The 18,315-nt window shown below is 30.1% G+C and overlaps 1 protein-coding gene across 1 annotated transcript in view; it reads right to left on the bottom strand.

The window, feature by feature from the left end:
* Window positions 1–18,315, bottom strand: part of LOC310668801 (spectrin alpha chain, non-erythrocytic 1) — a gene marked incomplete at its 3' end in the record, with an annotated part of 199,549 nt that overhangs the window by 48,097 nt on the left and 133,137 nt on the right. The window contains exons 30-36 of the mRNA XM_083422129.1: window positions 17,253–17,352; window positions 14,402–14,599; window positions 10,893–11,039; window positions 8,359–8,462; window positions 5,731–5,893; window positions 4,860–4,874; window positions 326–457 (exon numbers count right to left, since the gene is read on the bottom strand). Of these exons, the coding sequence (XP_083278255.1) occupies window positions 326–457; window positions 4,860–4,874; window positions 5,731–5,893; window positions 8,359–8,462; window positions 10,893–11,039; window positions 14,402–14,599; window positions 17,253–17,352 (859 nt within the window). The remainder of the gene's footprint in view (window positions 1–325; window positions 458–4,859; window positions 4,875–5,730; window positions 5,894–8,358; window positions 8,463–10,892; window positions 11,040–14,401; window positions 14,600–17,252; window positions 17,353–18,315) is intronic.

Raw genomic sequence — 18,315 nt, 5'->3', positions numbered from 1 at the left:
CTTCTCCGCTTTAGGAAATTCAGGACCACTAGTAGGTGGAGCTACACAAAAACCTCCAAAGCTCCGCCCAGGAAGTGGATACATCCAAACAGGAAGTGCCATTCTCTTCAGAATGACGAGGGCTTTCATATGACAGGTCACATGACAGGCTTTAGGAAATGGGGGAAACCTAGGAGAAGGAAATGGCAGGAGCAGACAGGCCTGGCTAACCGAAAACCTCAAAAGCTCCGCCCAGGAAGCTGATACGTCCAAACAGGAAGTGCCAATCTCTTCGGAACGCCGTGGGCTTTCATATGACAGGTCACATGACAGGCTTCCCACCCACCTTGACGGCGTCCTCGCTCCCGGCGCAGGCCCCGCGCTCGATGAGGGAATTGCCGACGTCGATGACGCCCCGGATCCGGTCGGCGTTGGCTTGTAGCTCCGCCTCAAAGGCCTGGTGTTTCTGGTGCTTGCTCTGGAAAGATGGGAAAAATGGGGCATTGGGGGAAATATTATTAACAATAATATAATATTTATAAATAATAATATTTATTTACTTTTTATTTATTGACCCATTTATTATAATATATATCTATATATATATCTATATCTCTATATACCAATATTATATATCTATATATATATATATAATAGGTCAATAAATAAAAAGTAAATAATTAAGTTGATAAATAATACACAGGTTAACCAAATAAGTATGTAAATAGATTAATTAATAAAAACAAGTTGATAAAGAAATAAAAGGTTTATAAACCAACATAAACAGGTTAACAAATAGGTAGGTTAATAGATTAATTAATACAAACAGGTTGATAAATAAGTAGGTTAATAGATTAATATTATATATATATATATATATATATATATATATATATAATAATAAATGGGTCAATAAATAAAAAGTAAACAAATAAGTTGAAAATAATACACAGGTTAACCAATAAGTAGGTTAATAGATATAGATATAGATATAGATATATAATAATAAATGGGTCAATAAATAAAAAGTAAATAAATAAGTTGATAAATAATACACAGGTTAACCAAATAAGTAGGTTAATAGATTAATATTATGTATAATATAATAAATGGGTCAATAAATAAAAAGTAAATAAATAAGTTGATAAATAATACACAGGTTAACCAAATAAGTAGGTTAATAGATGAATTAATAAAAACAGGTTAATAGATTAATAAAAACAGGTTGATAAAGAAACAGGTTAATAAATAAATAAGTTTAAAAGTAAAAGATTATAATATAATATAATATAATATAATATAATATAATATAATATAATATAATATAAGGGTCAATAAATAACAAGTAAATAAATAAGTTGATAAATAATACACAGGTCAACCAAATAAGTAGGTTAATAGATTAATTCATAAAACAGGTTAATTGATAAAAACAGGTTAATAAATAAGTAGGTTAATAGATTAATATATATATTATAATAAATGGGTCAATAAATAAAAAGTAAATAAATAAGTTGATAAATAATAGGTTAATAGATTAATATAATATATATATATTATAATAAATGGGTCAATAAATAAAAAGTAAATAAGTTGATAAATAATAGGTTAATAGATTAATATAATATATATATATATTATAATAAATGGGTCAATAAATAAAAAGTAAATAAATAAGTTGATAAATAATACACAGGTTAACCAGTAAGTAGGTTAATAGATGAATTGATAAAAACAGGTTGATAAATAAGTAGGTTAATAGATTAATTAATATAAACAGGTTAATAGATTAATAAAAACAGGTTGATAAAGAAACAGGTTAATAAATAAATAAGTTTAAAAGCAAAAGATTTATAATATAATATATAATATAATATAATATAATATAATATAATATAATATAATATAATATAATATAATATAATATAATATAATATAATAAATGGGCCAATAAAGAAAAAGTAAATAAATACGTTAATATAATATTATATATATATATATATATATATATATATATATATATATAAAATAAATGGGTCAATAAATAAAAACAGGTTGATAAATAAGTAGGTTAATAGATTAATTAATAAAAACAGGTTAATAGATTAATAAAAACAGGTTGATAAAGAAACAGGTTAATAAATAAATAAGTTTAAAAGTAAAAGATTAATATAATATAATATAATATAATATAATATAATATAATAATATAATATAATATAATATAAATGGGCCAATAAATAAAAAGTAAATAAATAAGTTGATAAATAATACACAGGTTAACCAAATATGTAGGTTAATAGATTAATTAATAACAACAGGTTGATAAATAAGTAGGTTAATAGATTAATGTAATAGATTAATATAATATAATATATATATATATAATATAATAAATGGGTCAATAAATAAAAAGCAAATAAATAAGTTGATAAATAATACACAGGTTAATAGATTAATTAATGAAAACAGGTTAATAAATAAGTAGGTTAATTAATAAAAACAGGTTAATAAATAAATAAAAGGTTAATAAACCAACATAGGTTAATAAACAGGTTAACAAATAGGTAGGTTAATAGATTAATTAATGAAAACAGGTTAATAAATAAGTAGGTTAATAGATTAATTAATAAAAACAGGTTAATAAATAAATAAAAGGTTAATAAACACAGGTTTATAAAGAAACAGGTTAATAAATCAATGTTTAAAAGTAAATGACTTAATGAAGGAATAGTTCAATAAATAGACAAATAGGTTAACGTATTTATAAATATTAATTAACAATGAAACAATTAAAAACGAAACATGGAAGGCGATGATGTCACTCAATGAGCGGGGGGAGAAACGAGAAACGAGAGAGACGGACGAGCGAGCGAATGGAGAAATGAGAAAAGAAGAAGAACAAAGGAATCGGAAATAATAATAAAAATAGTAAAATAATAAACGATAAAGAAGAATAAATAAGAATAAAAGAATCGGAAATAAGAAGGAGAAGAATAAAATAATAAGTGATAAACAAGAATAAACGAATCTGAAATAGGAGTAAGAATGAAATAATAAATAATAAGAATAAAAGAATCGGAAATAAGAAGAATAAAATAATAAGTGATAAATAAGAATAAAAGAATCGGAAATAATAAAAATAAAAGGATAAATAAATAAGAATAAAAGAATCGGAAATAATAAGAATAAAATAATATGTGATAAATAAGAATAAAAGAGTTGGAAATAATAAGAATAAGAATAAAAGAATTCAAAATAATCAGAATAAAATAGGAAATAAGAAATAAGAATAAAAGAATATAGAATAAATTAGAATAAAATAATAAGGAATAATAAGAATAAAAGACCAAATAAATAAGAATAAAAGAATTGGAAATAATAAGAAGAAAAGAATAAATGATAAATAATAATAAAAGAATCTGAAATAATAAGAATAAGAATAAAAGAATCTGAAATAATCAGAATAAAATAGGAAATAAAAAATAAAAATAAAAGAATCGGTAATAATAAGAATAAGAATAAAAATAAAATAAGAATAAAAGAATAAAGAAATCGGTAATAATAGGAAAAGGAATAAAATAAGAAATGATAAATAAGAATAAAAGAATAGATGATAAATAAGAATAAAAGAATTGGAAATAATCAGAATAAAATAGGAAATAAGAATAAAAGAATCGGTAATAATAAGAATAAAAATAAAAGAAGAAATAAGAATAAAAGAATCGGTAATAATAAGAAAAAGAATAAAATAAGAAATGATAAATAAGAATAAAAGAATAAATGATAAATAAGAATAAAAGAATCGGAAATAATAATAATAAAAAGATAAATAAATAAGAATAAAAGAGTCAGAAATAGGAGTACGAATGAAAGAATAAATAATAAGAATAAAAGAATCGGAAATAATAATAAGAAGAAGAATAAAATAAAATAAAAAGAATAAAAATTAATAATAATAAATAATAAATAAGAATAAGAAGATTAAAAGAAGAATAAGAAGAATAAAAGGATAAAGAATAAATCAGAATCAGAATCAATAAGAATAAAAATAATAAGAATAATAAAAGAATAAATAAGAATAACAATAAAAGAATGAATAAGAATAAAATAAGAAGAATAAAAGAATAAAGAATAAATCAGAATCAGAATAAAGAAGAATAAAAATAATAAGAATAAAATAAAAAATAAAAATAAGTATAAAATAATAAATAAGAATAAAATAAGAAGAATAAAAGAATAAATGATAAAAAGAATAAAAGAATAAGAATAAAGAATAAATCAGAATCAGAAGAAATAAGAATAAAAAGAAAAGAATAAGAATAAAAGAAGAATAAAAGAATAAAGAATAAATCAGAATCAGAATCAATAAGAATAAAAAGAATAAGAAGAATAAATAAAAATAAGAAGAAAAGAAGAAATAATAAAATAAGAAGAAGAATAAATGATAAAAAGAAGAAGAAAAGAATAAGAAATAAGAATAAGAATAAAAGAATAAAGAATAAATCAGAATCAAAATAAAAAGAATAAGAAGAAAATAATAAATAGAAATAAGAAGAAAAGAATAAATCAGAATAAAAGAAGAAGAATAAAAGAATAAATGATAAAAAGAAGAATAAAGAAATAATAAATAAGAAGAATAAAAGAAGAAGAAGAAGAATAAAAGAATAAATAAATCAGAATCAGAAGAAATCAGAATAAAAAGAATAAGAAAAAAAGAATAAATAAAAGTAAGAAGAAAAGAATAAATGATAATAAAATTAGAAGAATAAAAGAATAAATGATAAAAAGAAGAAGAATAAAAGAAGAAGAATAAAAGAAGAAGAAATAAGAATAAAAGAAGAAGCGACTTCAGACCCACAAATAACGGAGAGACTTACCAGGAGTTTGGAAAGCTGGAAAGAGAGAGGGAAAGAAGAAAAGAAGAGAGAGAGATCAGGATCCGGTGCTCGGGATCCGGCGCCTGTCAATCCGGTGTGTTGGGGGGGGGGAGAGAAACGGAGGCCGCTTTCCGGTTGGCCGGGAGCGGGAGAGGGATCCGGTGGGGAAGGGATCTGGCAGGAGAGGGATCCGGCAGGAGAGGGATCCGGCGGGAGATGGATCTGGCAGGAGAGGGATCCGGTGGGGAAGGGATCTGGCAGGGGAGGGATCCAGCAGCAGAGGGATCCGGCAGGGGAGGGATCTGGCAGGAGAGGGATATGGCAGGAGAGGGATCTGGTGGGGAAGGATCCGGCGGGAGAGGGATCCCGGGGGAATTCCCTTAGGGGAGTCGGGATGGAGCTGCCCCGGTGGATCTCCGGCGGATCAGCCGGCGGATCTCCCCACGGCAGCTGGTTCTCTGGGCCGATCCGTGTGGGTCACACAAGGGAAGAGAGAGCAGGGAGATCCGGTCCGGAGGGATCCAGTTCCGGGGCATCTGGTCCCGGGGATTCTAGTCCAGAGGGATCTGGTCCCGAAGGATTCGGTTCCAGGGATCTGATCCCAAAGGATCCGGTCCCGGGGATCCGGTCTGGAAGGATCCAGTCCAGGGGATTCTGGTCCAGGGGGTCCGGTCCAGGAGGATCCGGTCCGGGGGATCCAGTCCCGGGGATCCAGTCCAGGGGATACCCTGCCTGCATTTCATCTAATCATCCTAGTAAGTGTCTAATAATCCTCTAATAATCGAACAATAATCCAAGATCCAACCATCTCACCATCCTAATAACCCTCTAATGATCCCTCCTGATTGGATCCCCTTCCCCGTGGGATCACCTGGATGTTGGTGGGATCCTTGTAGGACTCGTCGCTGGCCGTCTGCAGCTTCTCGCTGATCCAGGCCTCGATCTCGTCGACGTCGCGGCTGAACTGCTGGAGGGTCTGGGACTCGCCCAGCTTGGAGCGCTTCTCGATCATCTGGGCCTTCAGGCGGCGCCACCTGCGGGGCGGGAAGAATAATAACAATTATTATTATTATTATTATTGATAATAATAATGATAATAACAATAATGATGATAATAATAGTAATAAGCCCAGCTTCTCGATCATCTGGGCTTTTAGGCGGCGCCACCTGGGGGGCGGGAGGAAGAATTAGTAGTAATAGTAATAGTAATAATAATAATAATAATAATAAATAGAATAATAATAGTAATAGGAATAATAGTAATAGGAATAATAATAATAATAAATAGAATAATCATCTGAGCCTTCAGGCGGCGCCACCTGCGGGGCGGGAGAAATTAGTAATAATAGTAATAGTAGTAGTAGTAGTAGTAGTAGTAATAATAATAATAATAATAATAATAATAGAAGAAGAAGAACAATAGTAATAGTAATAGCAATAGCAATAGTAATAGTAATAGTAATAAAAATAAATAGAAGAGTAGTAGTAGTAGTAGTAGTAGTAATAATAGAAGAATAGTAATAGCAATAGCAATAGTAATAAAAATAAATAGAAGAATAGTAGTAGTAGTAGTAGTAGCAGCAGCAGCAGTAGTAGTAATAATAATAATAATAATAATAATAATAGAAGAAGAATAGTAATAGCAATAGCAATAGTAATAAAAATAAATAGAAGAATAATAGTAATAGTAGTAGTAGTAGTAGTAGTAGTAGAAGAAGAACAATAGTAATAGTAAAAATTAGAAGAATAATAGTAATAGTAATAATAGTAGTAATAATAGTAGTGATAATAGTAGTAATAGTAGTAGTAGTAGTAGTAGTAGTAGTAGTAGTAGTAATAATAATAATAATATAGAATAATAATAATAAATAGAATAATCATCTGGGACTTCAGGCGGTGCCACCTGGGGGGGCGGGAAGAAGTAGTAGTAGTAATAATAATAATAATAATAATAATAAGAATAATTAGAATAAATAGAAGAATAATAGTAATAGTAATAAATAGAATAATTATCTGGGCCTTCAGGCAGTGCCACCTAGGGGGTGGGAAGAATTAGTAATAATAGTAGTAGTAGTAGTAGTAGTAGTAATAATAAATAGAATAATCATCTGGGCCTTCAGGCGGCGCCACCTGGGGGGCGGGAAGAATTAGTAATAATAATAAGAATAAGAATAAGAATAATAAATATAATAGTAGTAGTAGTAATAGTAGTAGTAATAAATCGAATAGTAATAGTAGTAATAGTAATAGTAGTAGTAATAGAGTAGTAGTAGTAGCAATAAATCGAGTAGTAGTAGTAGTAAATAGAATAGTAGTAGTAGTAATAATAATAATAATAAATAGAATAATAGTAGTAATAGGAATAATAATAATAAATAGAATAGTAATAGTAATAATAGTAATAAATAGAATAATCATCTGGGCCTTCAGGTGGCGCCACCTGGGGGGCGGGAAGAATTAGTAGTAATAATAAGAATAAGAATAAGAAGAATAAATAGAATAGTAATAGTAATAGTAGTAGTAGTAGTAATAAATAGAATAGTAATAGTAGTAGCAGTAGCAGTAGCAGTAGCAATAATAATAATAATAAATAGAATAATAATAGTAATAGGAATAATAATAATAAATAGAATAGTAATAGTAATAGTAGTAAATAGAATAATCATCTGGGCCTTCAGGCGGCGCCACCTGGGGGGCGCAAAGAATTAGTAGTAATAATAAGAAGAATAAGAATAAGAAGAATAAATAGAATAGTAATAGTAGTAGTAGTAATAATAAATAGAATAGTAATAGTAGTAGCAGTAGCAGTAGCAGTAGCAATAATAATAAATAGAATAATAATAGTAATAGTAATAGTAATAATAAATAGTAATAGTAATAGTAATAAATAGAATAATCATCTGGGCCTTCAGGCGGCGCCACCTGGGGGCGGGAAGAATTAGTAGTAGTAATAATAATAAGAAGAAGAAGAAGAAGAAGAAGAAGAAGAAGAAGAAGAAGAAGAAGAATAAATAGAATAGTAATAGTAGTAGTAGTAGTAGTAAATAGAATAGTAATAGTAGTAGCAGTAGCAGTAGTAGTAATAATAATAAATAGAATAGTAATAGTAATAGTAATAGTAATAATAAATAGAATAGTAATAGTAATAATAGTAATAAATATAATAATCATCTGGGCCTTCAGGCGGCGCCACCTGGGGGCGGGAAGAATAAGTAGTAGTAGTAGTAGTAGTAGTAGTAACAGTAATAGTAATAATAATAATAAATAGAATAATCATCTGGGCCACCTGGGGGCGAGAAGAATTAGTAGTAGTAGTAGTAGTAGTAATAATAATAATAATAATAATAATAATAATAATAAATAGAATAGTAATAGTGATAGTAATAATAGTAATAAATAGAATAATCATCTGGGCCTTCAGGCGGCGCTACCTGGGGGGCAGGAAGAATAATAACAATTATTATTATTATTATTATTATTACTATTATTTTCCACTGACCTGTCCAGAACTTCGTTACGCCGATTGGCGACGACTCCTTTGGCGTAGTGGTCGGCCGAAATCAGCTGTTCGGCGAACGATTGGAGAGCGGCAATTTTTTCCTCCTGGACGGAAAAAGGAAGAAAGAAAGAATGAAAAATTCAGATTAAAAGAAAATTAAAATTCAGACGAAAAGAAAATTCAGATTAATTCAGATTAAATTCAGTGCAATAAATTAAATTAAATGAAAAATTAAATTCAGATTAAAAGAAAAGAAAAATTCAGATGAATTCAGATTAAATTCTGTGCGATAAACTAAACTAAATTAAATTAAAAATTAAATTCAGATTAAAAGAAAAGAAAAATTCAGATTAATTCAGATTAAATTCTGTGCGATAAATTAAATTAAATTAAATTAAATTAAAAGAAAGAGAATTCAGATTAAATCGCCCGGAAGAAACGGGAATTCTGGGTGATTAATTAAATTACTTAATTTAATTTAATTTAATTTAATTTAATCGAGTTTTTCCCCGTGACCGGACCAGAAATGAGTCCAATATAATAAAATAAAATAAAGTAAAATAAAATAATAAAATAAAATAAAATAAAATAAAATTTTAATAATATAATATTGACCTCTTCCTTTCCGCCGCCAACCGCCTCACCTGGACGATTTTTATATATATAAAAAGAATAGAGTAGAATAGAATGAAATAAAAAAATAAAATGAAAAAATAGAATAGAATAGAATAGAATGAAAAAATAGAATAGAATAAAAAATAAAAAATAGAATAGAATAGAATGAAATAAAAAAATAAAATGAAAAAATAGAATAGAATACTAAAATAAAATAAAGAAATAAAATAAAAAATATAATAGAATATAATAGAATAAAAAAATAAAAAATAAAATCGAATAAAATCGAATAAAATAACATAGAATAAAATAAAATAAAAAATAGAATAGAATAAAAAATAAAAAACAGAATAGAATAGAATAGAATAAAAAATAGACTAGAATAGAACAAAAAAACAGAATAGAATAGAATAAATAATAATAATAATAATAATAATAGAATAGAATAAAATAGAGGAATAAAATAAAAAAATAGAATAGAATAGAATAAAAAAATAAAATAAAATAAAAGAATAGAATATAAAAAACAGAATAGAATAAAATAAAATAATTGAATAGAATAGAATAACATAAAATATAAAATAAAATAAAAAACAGGATAGAATAAAAAAGCAAAATAAAAAAATAAAGTAAAATAAAAAGTAAAATAAAAAATAGAATAGAATAATTAAATTAAATTTAAAAATTGAATGGAATAGAATAACATACAAAATAAAAAATAGAATAGAATAGAATGAAAAAGCAAAATAAAAAATTGAATAAAGTAAAAGAAAAAGTAAAACAAAAAATAGAATAGAATAATTAAATTGAATTTGATACAAAAATTGAATGGAATAGAATAACATCAAAAATATAAAAAATTAAAAATAGAATAGAATAGAATAAAAATAATAAAAATAAAATAAGAAAAAAAATAAAAAAATAAGGAAAAAAATAAAAATAAAATAAGAAAATAGAATAGAAGAAGAAAAGAAAAAACCAATCGAAAGGAAGGGGTCTGAGAAATCCGATAGATCCCGAGAAAAAGTCCGAGAAACCCGATCAATCCCGAGAAAAAATAAAATAAGGAAATAGAATAGAAGAAAGGAAAAAACCAATCCAAAGGAAGGAGAAATCCAATCGATCCCGAGAAAAAGTCCGAGAAACCCGATAGATCCCGAGAAAAAGCGGATCTAAATCCGCTTCCCGCCGCCTCACCTGGACGTTGATCGCCTTGTCAAAAGCCTCGTGTTAGAATAGAATAGAATAGAATAGAATAAAAAATAGAATAGAATAGAACAAAAAATTTAAAAATAGAATAGAATAGAATAGAACAAAAAATTTAAAAATAGAATAGAATAGAATAGAATAAGATAAAAAATAGAATAGAATAGAATAGAATAGAATAGAATAAGATAAAAAATAGAATAAAATAAAAAAGAATAGAATAGAATAAAATAAAATAAGATAAAAATAGAATAAAATAAAATAAAGAATAAAGAATAGAATAGAATAAGATAAAAAATAGAATAAAATAAAGAATAGAATAGAATAGAATAAATAGAATAGAGTAGAATAAAATAAAACAAAAAATAAAGAATAGAATAGAATAATGAAATGAAAAAATAGAATAGAATAGAATAGAATAATAAATTAAATTAAATTAAAATTAAAATAATAGGACTGAATAAAAAAGCAAAATAAAAAATTGAAAAAAGTGAAATAAAAAATAGAATAGAATAATTAAATTAAATTTAAAAGTTGAATGGAACAGAATAACATAAAAAATTAAAAATAGAATAGAATAGAATAGAATAGAAAATAAGAAAATAGAATAGAAGAAGAATAGAAGAAGAAAAGAAAAAACCAAGGAAGGAGTCCGAGAAATCCGATGGATCCCGAGACAAAGCGGATTTCCGATCCGCTTCCCGCCGCCTCACCTGGACGTTGATGGCCTTGTCGAAATCCTCGTGTTTCTTGATCAGCGCTTCCACGCTGTCCAGCGAATCGCCTTTGTCCTCCGTGTTGAGGAAGGCTTCCCGGGCCGCCATCCAGTTCTCGGCCTGCTCGCAGTCCCGGTGGAAGAGCTGTGGGGCAGAGGTGGGGGGTGAGGGGGCGGAGCCGGACCCATAGAACTCCCAGAACTCCTCCCTCTGACCCACAGATGAAGAGGACTTCCTGTCTGCACAGGAAATGGGGTCCGGGGAGCAGGTTTGGGGGTGTCCCCCATGTCAGTCCCCTGGACCTCCCTCTGCCCCCCAAGTGGGGGACCCTAGATGGTCTCATGGAAGCCCATGACTTCCCCCATAGAACTCTGCCCTCTGACCCACGGAAGACCAGGACTTCCTGTCTGCACAGGAAATGGGGTCCGAGTAGGGGCTTCTGGGTGGTGCCCCCTGTGGGTCTAGCCCTCTGACCCACAGAAGCCTGTGTCAGCCAACCAGACCCCCCCCGGCCTGCAAGTAGGTCTTCCGTGGGGCAGGTGGGGGTCAGGGGTGAGGGGGCAGAGCCGGACCCATAGAACTCTGCCCTCTAACCCACAGAAACCCCCGGAAATGGGGCTCAGGGGTGAAGGGGCGGAGCCAGACCCCTGGACTCCGCCCTCTGACCCATGGAAACCCAGGACTTCCTGTCTGCACAGGAAATGGGGTCCGGGTAGCGCCCTCCAGTTCTCTGCCTGCTAACAGTCCTGGTGGAAGAGCTGTGGGGCAGAGGTGTGGGGTGAGGGGTCAGGGGGCGGAGCCGGACCCATAGAACTCCGCCCTGTGACCCACAGAACTCCGCCCAGTGGGGTGAGGCCCCCAGAACTCCAGCCTCTGCCCCTCTGAAAACCCAGGACTGCCCCTCTGCCCCTCAACCCGTTCCGGACCCCCCTCTGACCCCCAAGTGGGTCTTCCGGTGGGGCGTGGGGGGGCAGGGGTGAGGGAGCGTAGCTGGACCCATAGAACTCCGCCCTGTGACCTTGTCTGCACAGGAAATGGGGTCTGGGTAGCAGGTTCTGGGTTGCGGGTGGAGGAGTTGTGGGGCAGAGGTGAGGGGTCTGGGGTGAGGGGGCGGAGTTAGACACACACACTCCGCCCTCTGACCCACAGATCAAGAGGTCTTCCTGTCTGCACAGGAAATGGGGTCCGGGTAGCGCCATCCAATTCTCCGCCTGCTCACAGTCCCGGTGGAAGAGCTGTGGGGCAGAGGTTAGGGGTCAGGGGGCGGAGCCGAAGCCATAGAACTCCCAGAACTCCTCCCTATGACCCACGGATGAAGAGGACTTCCTGTCTGCACAGGAAACGGGGTCCGGGTAGCGCCCTGCAGTTCTCCGCCTGCTCACAGTCCTGGTGGAAGAGCTGTGGGGCAGAGGTGTGGGGTGAGGGATCAGGGGGCGGAGCCGGACCCATAGAATTCCGCCCCCCGCCCCATAGAACTCCGCCCCGTGACCCACAGAAGCCCAGGACGTAGCCGCTCCCCGTGTCGGACAACCAGACCCCCAAGTAGGTCTTCCAGAAGAGCTGTGGGGCAGGTGGGGGGCACATGGGGGTCAGAGGTGAGGGGGTGGAGCCAGACCCCCAGAACTCCATCCTCTGACCCACGGAAGCATAGGACTTCCTCTCTGCACAGGAAATGGGGTCCGGGTAGCAGACCCGGTGGAAGAGTATAATATAAATTATACATAGTATATATACTATACTATACTATACTATACTATACTATACTATACTATACTATACTATACCATACCATACCATACACTATACTATACTTTATATATTGTACATATAGTACGCTATAAGTATACTATAGACTATAAATAGTATAGTTTATAATCATATATAGCATACTATATATAGTATATATAGTATACAATAAGTATACTATATACTATACTATACTATACATTATAAATACTCTTATAAATAGTATGCTATAAAGTATATATAGTATATATACTACACTACACTGCACTACACTACACTATACTATAAATTATAAATAGTATACTATGAATTATACATAGTATATATACTATACTATACTATACTGTACTGTACTTACTTTACTATACCATACTATCTTATATTTAATTTACTATACTATACTATATTATATTTACTATACTATACTAAGTGTACTATACTATACTACTATACTATACTTACTTTACTTTACTATCTTATCTTATATCTTATCTTTCCTATACTACACTATACTATACTATAAATTATATATACTATACTATATTTATACTATACTATACTATACTATACATTATAAATACTCTTATAAATAGTATACTATAAAGTATATATGGTATATATACTACACTACACTACACTACACTACGAATTATAAATAGTATACTATAAATTATACATAGCATATATACTATACTATACTATACTATAAATTATATATACTATACTATATTAAATATACTATACTATACTATACTATAGATTATAAATACTATTATAAATAGTATACTATATATGGTATATACTACACTACACTATACTACAAATTATAAATAGTATACTATAAATTATACATAGTATATATACTACACTATACTATAAATTATATATACTATACTATACTATATTAACTATACTATACTATACATTATAAATACTCTTATAAATAGTATACTATAAAGTATATATAGTATATCTACTACACTACACTACACTACACTATACTATAAATTATAAATAGTATACTATAAATTATACATAGTATATATACCACACTATACTATAAATTATATATACTATACTATATTTATACTATCCTATCCTATCTTATCCTATAAATTATATATACTATACTATATTAACTATACTATACTATACTATACTATACATTATATATACTATTATAAATAGTATACTATAAAGTATATATAGTATATATACTATACTATAATATAAATTATAAATAGTATACTATAAATTATACATAGTATATATACTATACTATATTAACTATACTATACTATACATTATAAATACTAATATAAAGTATATATAGTATATATACTACACTACACTATACTATAAATTATAAATAGTATACTATATACATAGCATATATACTATACTATAAATTATATATACTATACTATATTAACTATACTATACATTATAAATACTCTTCTAAATAGTATACTATAAAGTATATATAGTATATATACTACACTACTACTATAAATTATAAATAGTATACTATAAATTATACATAGTATATATACTATACTATAAATTATACATACTATACTATACTATACTATACTATACTATACTATACATTATATATAGTATACTAAAACTTATATATAGTATATATACTACACTATACTATAGTATAGCAAGCCCCTCCCCTCGGGACGTCCCATTTGCATAGCCCCGCCTCCGCCTATCTGGAGGCCCCGCCCCCTGCTCCGGACCCGACCAATCACCTGCAGCTCCAGGCACTGGTCCAGCATCATCCGGCGCTGGACCCAGGCTTTCTCCAGGTCAGCTCTCTGCTGGTCGAGGACCCCCAATTTTTCCTCGATTTCCGGGCTGGCGTAATGGCCGCGGGCCAATAGGAGCTGGCCAAACTGCTCGAAGGCCTGGAAGGTGCCGGAACGGGCGTCGATCTCGGTGCGGTGCTCCTGGGGGGGGAGAGAAATGGGATTGAATTAAAAATTGAATTGAATTGAATTAAATTAAATTAAATTAAATTACATTACAATACATTACATTACATTACATTAAATTACATTACATTACATTGAATTGAATTACATTACATTAAATTAAAAATTGAATTGAATTGAATTGAATTACATTACATTACATTACATTGAATTGAATTGAATTACATTACATTAAATTAAAAATTGAATTGAACTGAATTGAATTGAATTGAATTAAGTTGAATTGAATTGAATTAAATTAAATTAAATTAAAAATTGAATTGAATTGAATTGAATTGAATTGAATTAAATTAAAAATTAAATTAAATTGAATTAAATTAAATTAAATTAAATTGAATTAAATTAAAAATTGAATTGAATTGAATTGAACTGAATTAAAAATTAAACTGAATTGAATTAAATTAAATTAAATTTGAAATTTGAATTTGAAATTTGAACATTTGAGAATTTGAAATTTGAAAATTTGAAATTTGAGAATTTGAAATTTGAAAATTTGAAATTTGAAAATTAAATTTGCGGTGCTCCTAGGGGGTAGAGTGAAATTAAATTATGAATTATAAATATTGAATTGAATTAAATTGATTTTTTTAAAAAAATAAGATTTAACATTTAAAATTTAAAAATTAAATTTGTGGTGCTCCTAGGGGGTAAAGTGAAATTACATTGTAAATTGTAAATTGTAAATTATAAATATTATAGATATATATTATAATATATATTATTAAAAATTCAATTTGCAGTGCTCCTAGGGGGTAGAGTGAAATTAAATTATAAATTGTAAATTGTAAATTAAATTATAAATTATAAATATTATAGATATATATTATAATATATATTATTATAAATTAAATTTGCGGTGCTCCTAGGGGGTAGAGTGAAATTAAATTATAAATTATGAATATATATATATATATATATATATATATATATCTTATTAAAAATTAAATTTGCAGTGCTCCTGGGGGGCAAAGAGAAATTGAATTAAATTAAATTAAATTAAATTTAAAATTTAAGATTTAAGATTTGAATTTGAAATTTGAAAATTTAAAATTTGAAATTGAAGACTTAAAATTTGAAAATTTGAAATTTAAGATTTAAAATTTGAAAATTTGAAATTTAAGATTTAAAATTTAAAATTTGAAAATTTGAAATTTAAATTTGCGGTGCTCCTAGGGGGTAGAGTGAAATTAAATTATAAATTATAAATATAGATATATATTATAATATATATTATTAAAAATTAAATTTGCAGTGCTCCTGGGGGGGGGAGAGAAAGGGAATTAGAAATTAAATTAAATTAAATTAAATTAAAAATTTAGAAATAAATTAAATTAACAATTAACAATTGAAAATAATTGAAAATTGAAAATTAAATTTACGGTGCTCCTAGGGGGTAAAGTGAGATTAAATTAGATTAAATCAAATCAAATTGAATCGAACTGAATTATTAAATTAAATTAAATTAAAAAGCTCGGGAGATGTTTCCCATGAGCGGACCAGAAATGAGTCCAATAAAGAAATGAAATGAAATGAAATAATGTAATATAATATAATAATAAGAAGCATTAAATTAAATTGAATTAAATTGAATTATTAAACAAGAAGAAGAAGAAGAAGAAGAAGCAGCATTAATTTAAATTGAATTATTAAATTAAATTAAATTAAAAAGCTCGGGAGACAATAAAGAAATGAAATGAAATAAAATAAAATAAAGTAATATACTAGAAGAAGAAGAAGAAGAAGCATTAAATTAAATTGAATTAAATCGAATTATAGAAGAAGAAGGAGAAGAAGAAGAAGAAGAAGAAGAAGAAGAAGAAGAAGAAGCGTTAATTTAAATTGAATTAAATTGAATTATTAAATTAAATTAAAAAGCTCGGGAGACAATAAAGAAATGAAATGAAATGAAATGAAATAAAGTAATATAATATAAGAAGAAGAAGAAGAAGAAGCATTAAATTAAATTAAATTGAATTAAATTGAATTATTAAAGAAGAAGAAGAAGACGCATTAATTTAAATTGAATTAAATTGAATTATTAAATTAAATTAAATTAAAAAGCTCGGGAGACAATAAAGAAATGAAATGAAATAAAGTAATATAATATAAGAAGAAGAAGAAGAAGAAGAAGAAGAAGAAGCATTAAATTAAATTGAATTAAATTGAATTATTAAAGAAAAAGAAGAAGAAGAAGAAGCATTAATTTAAATTGAATTAAATTGAATAAAGACAATAAAGAAATGAAATGAAATGAAATAAAGTAATATAATATAATAATAATAAGAAGAAGAAGCATTAAATTAAATTGAATTAATTTGAATTATTAAAGAAGAAAAGAAGAAGCATTAATTTAAATTGAATTATTAAATTAAATTAAATGAAAATAATATAATACAATAATAATAATAATAAGAAGAAGCATTAAATTAAATTGAATTAAATTGAATTATTACGTCACAATTTAATCATTCTTACGTAACGATGTAATCCTTATGATGTCACAATTTAATAATTATTCCCTAATCATTTAATCGTTATTACGTAACAATTTAATACCTACCTAATAATTTAATAATTATTCCCTAATAATTCAATAATTATTACGTACTTGGTGCCTCTCCAGCAAAGCTTCCGCCCCGGTCACGTCTTTCGCTAATTCGTCGGAGGAGACGAGTCCGCGGATCCCGTTGATCCAAGACATCAGATCCCTGCGGATCAATAATAATAATAATTAGTAATAATAATTAATAATAATAATGGGGCGGAGTTTTTTAATGGTCCCGGTTAATCAACCGTCGGATTCAACCCACCGGAGGGCGGGACTAGATCTCTACCAGGCAGCTCCAACGGGTGGATCCCTAGTAGATCACGGGATCCCCCAAAGGAGATCCCAAGAAATGGCGGCTTCCCTAAGAAAATCTCAAGCTTTTGCCTCCGTCCTGAGAAAAGTCAATTTTACGATCATTTTGATGTTTCCAAGACTTCTTTCTTTCCTTCCTTCCTTCCCTCCTTCCTTCCTTCTTTCCTTCCTTCTTTCCTTCCTCCCTCCCTCCCTTCCTTCCTTCCTTCCTTGCTCCTCTGTTTCCTTCCTTCCTTCCCTTCTTCTTTCCTTCCTTCCTTCGTTCTCTCCTTCCTTCCTTCCTTCCTTCCCTGCTCCTCTGTTTCCTCCCTCCCTCCCTTCTTTCCTTCCCTTCCTCCTTCCTCCCTTCCTTCCTTCCCTCCCTCCTTCCTTCCTTCTTTAGTTCCTTCCTTCCTTTTTTCCTTCCTTCCTTCCTTCCTTCCTGCCTGCCTGCCTGCCTTCTTTCCTTCCCTCCTCCCTCCCTCCCTTCTTCCTTCTATCCTTCCCTCCCTCCCTCCCTCCTTTCCTTCCTTCCATCCTTACTTCCTTCCATCCTTCCTTTCTTCCCTGCTCCTCTGTTTCTTTCCTCCCTCCCTCCCTCCTTCCTTCCTTCCTTCCCTCCCTGCTTTCCTTCCTTCCCTGCTTCCTTCCTTCCGTTTCTCTGCTTTCCTTCCTTCCTTCCTTCCTTCCTTCCTTCCTTCCTTCCTTCCTTCCTTCTCTCCCTCCCTCCCCCCTCCCTTCCTTCTTTCCCTCTCTCCTCCCTTTTCTCCTTCTCTCCTTCCTTCCTTCCCTCCTCCCTTCCTCCCTTCCTTCCTTCCCTACCTCCTTCCTT

The sequence above is a fragment of the Podarcis tiliguerta genome (genome assembly GCF_965153285.1).
Source record: "Podarcis tiliguerta genome assembly, chromosome: W".
NCBI classification, from domain to species: Eukaryota; Metazoa; Chordata; class Lepidosauria; order Squamata; family Lacertidae; genus Podarcis; species Podarcis tiliguerta.
This window is presented reverse-complemented; position numbering and strand designations above follow the sequence as displayed.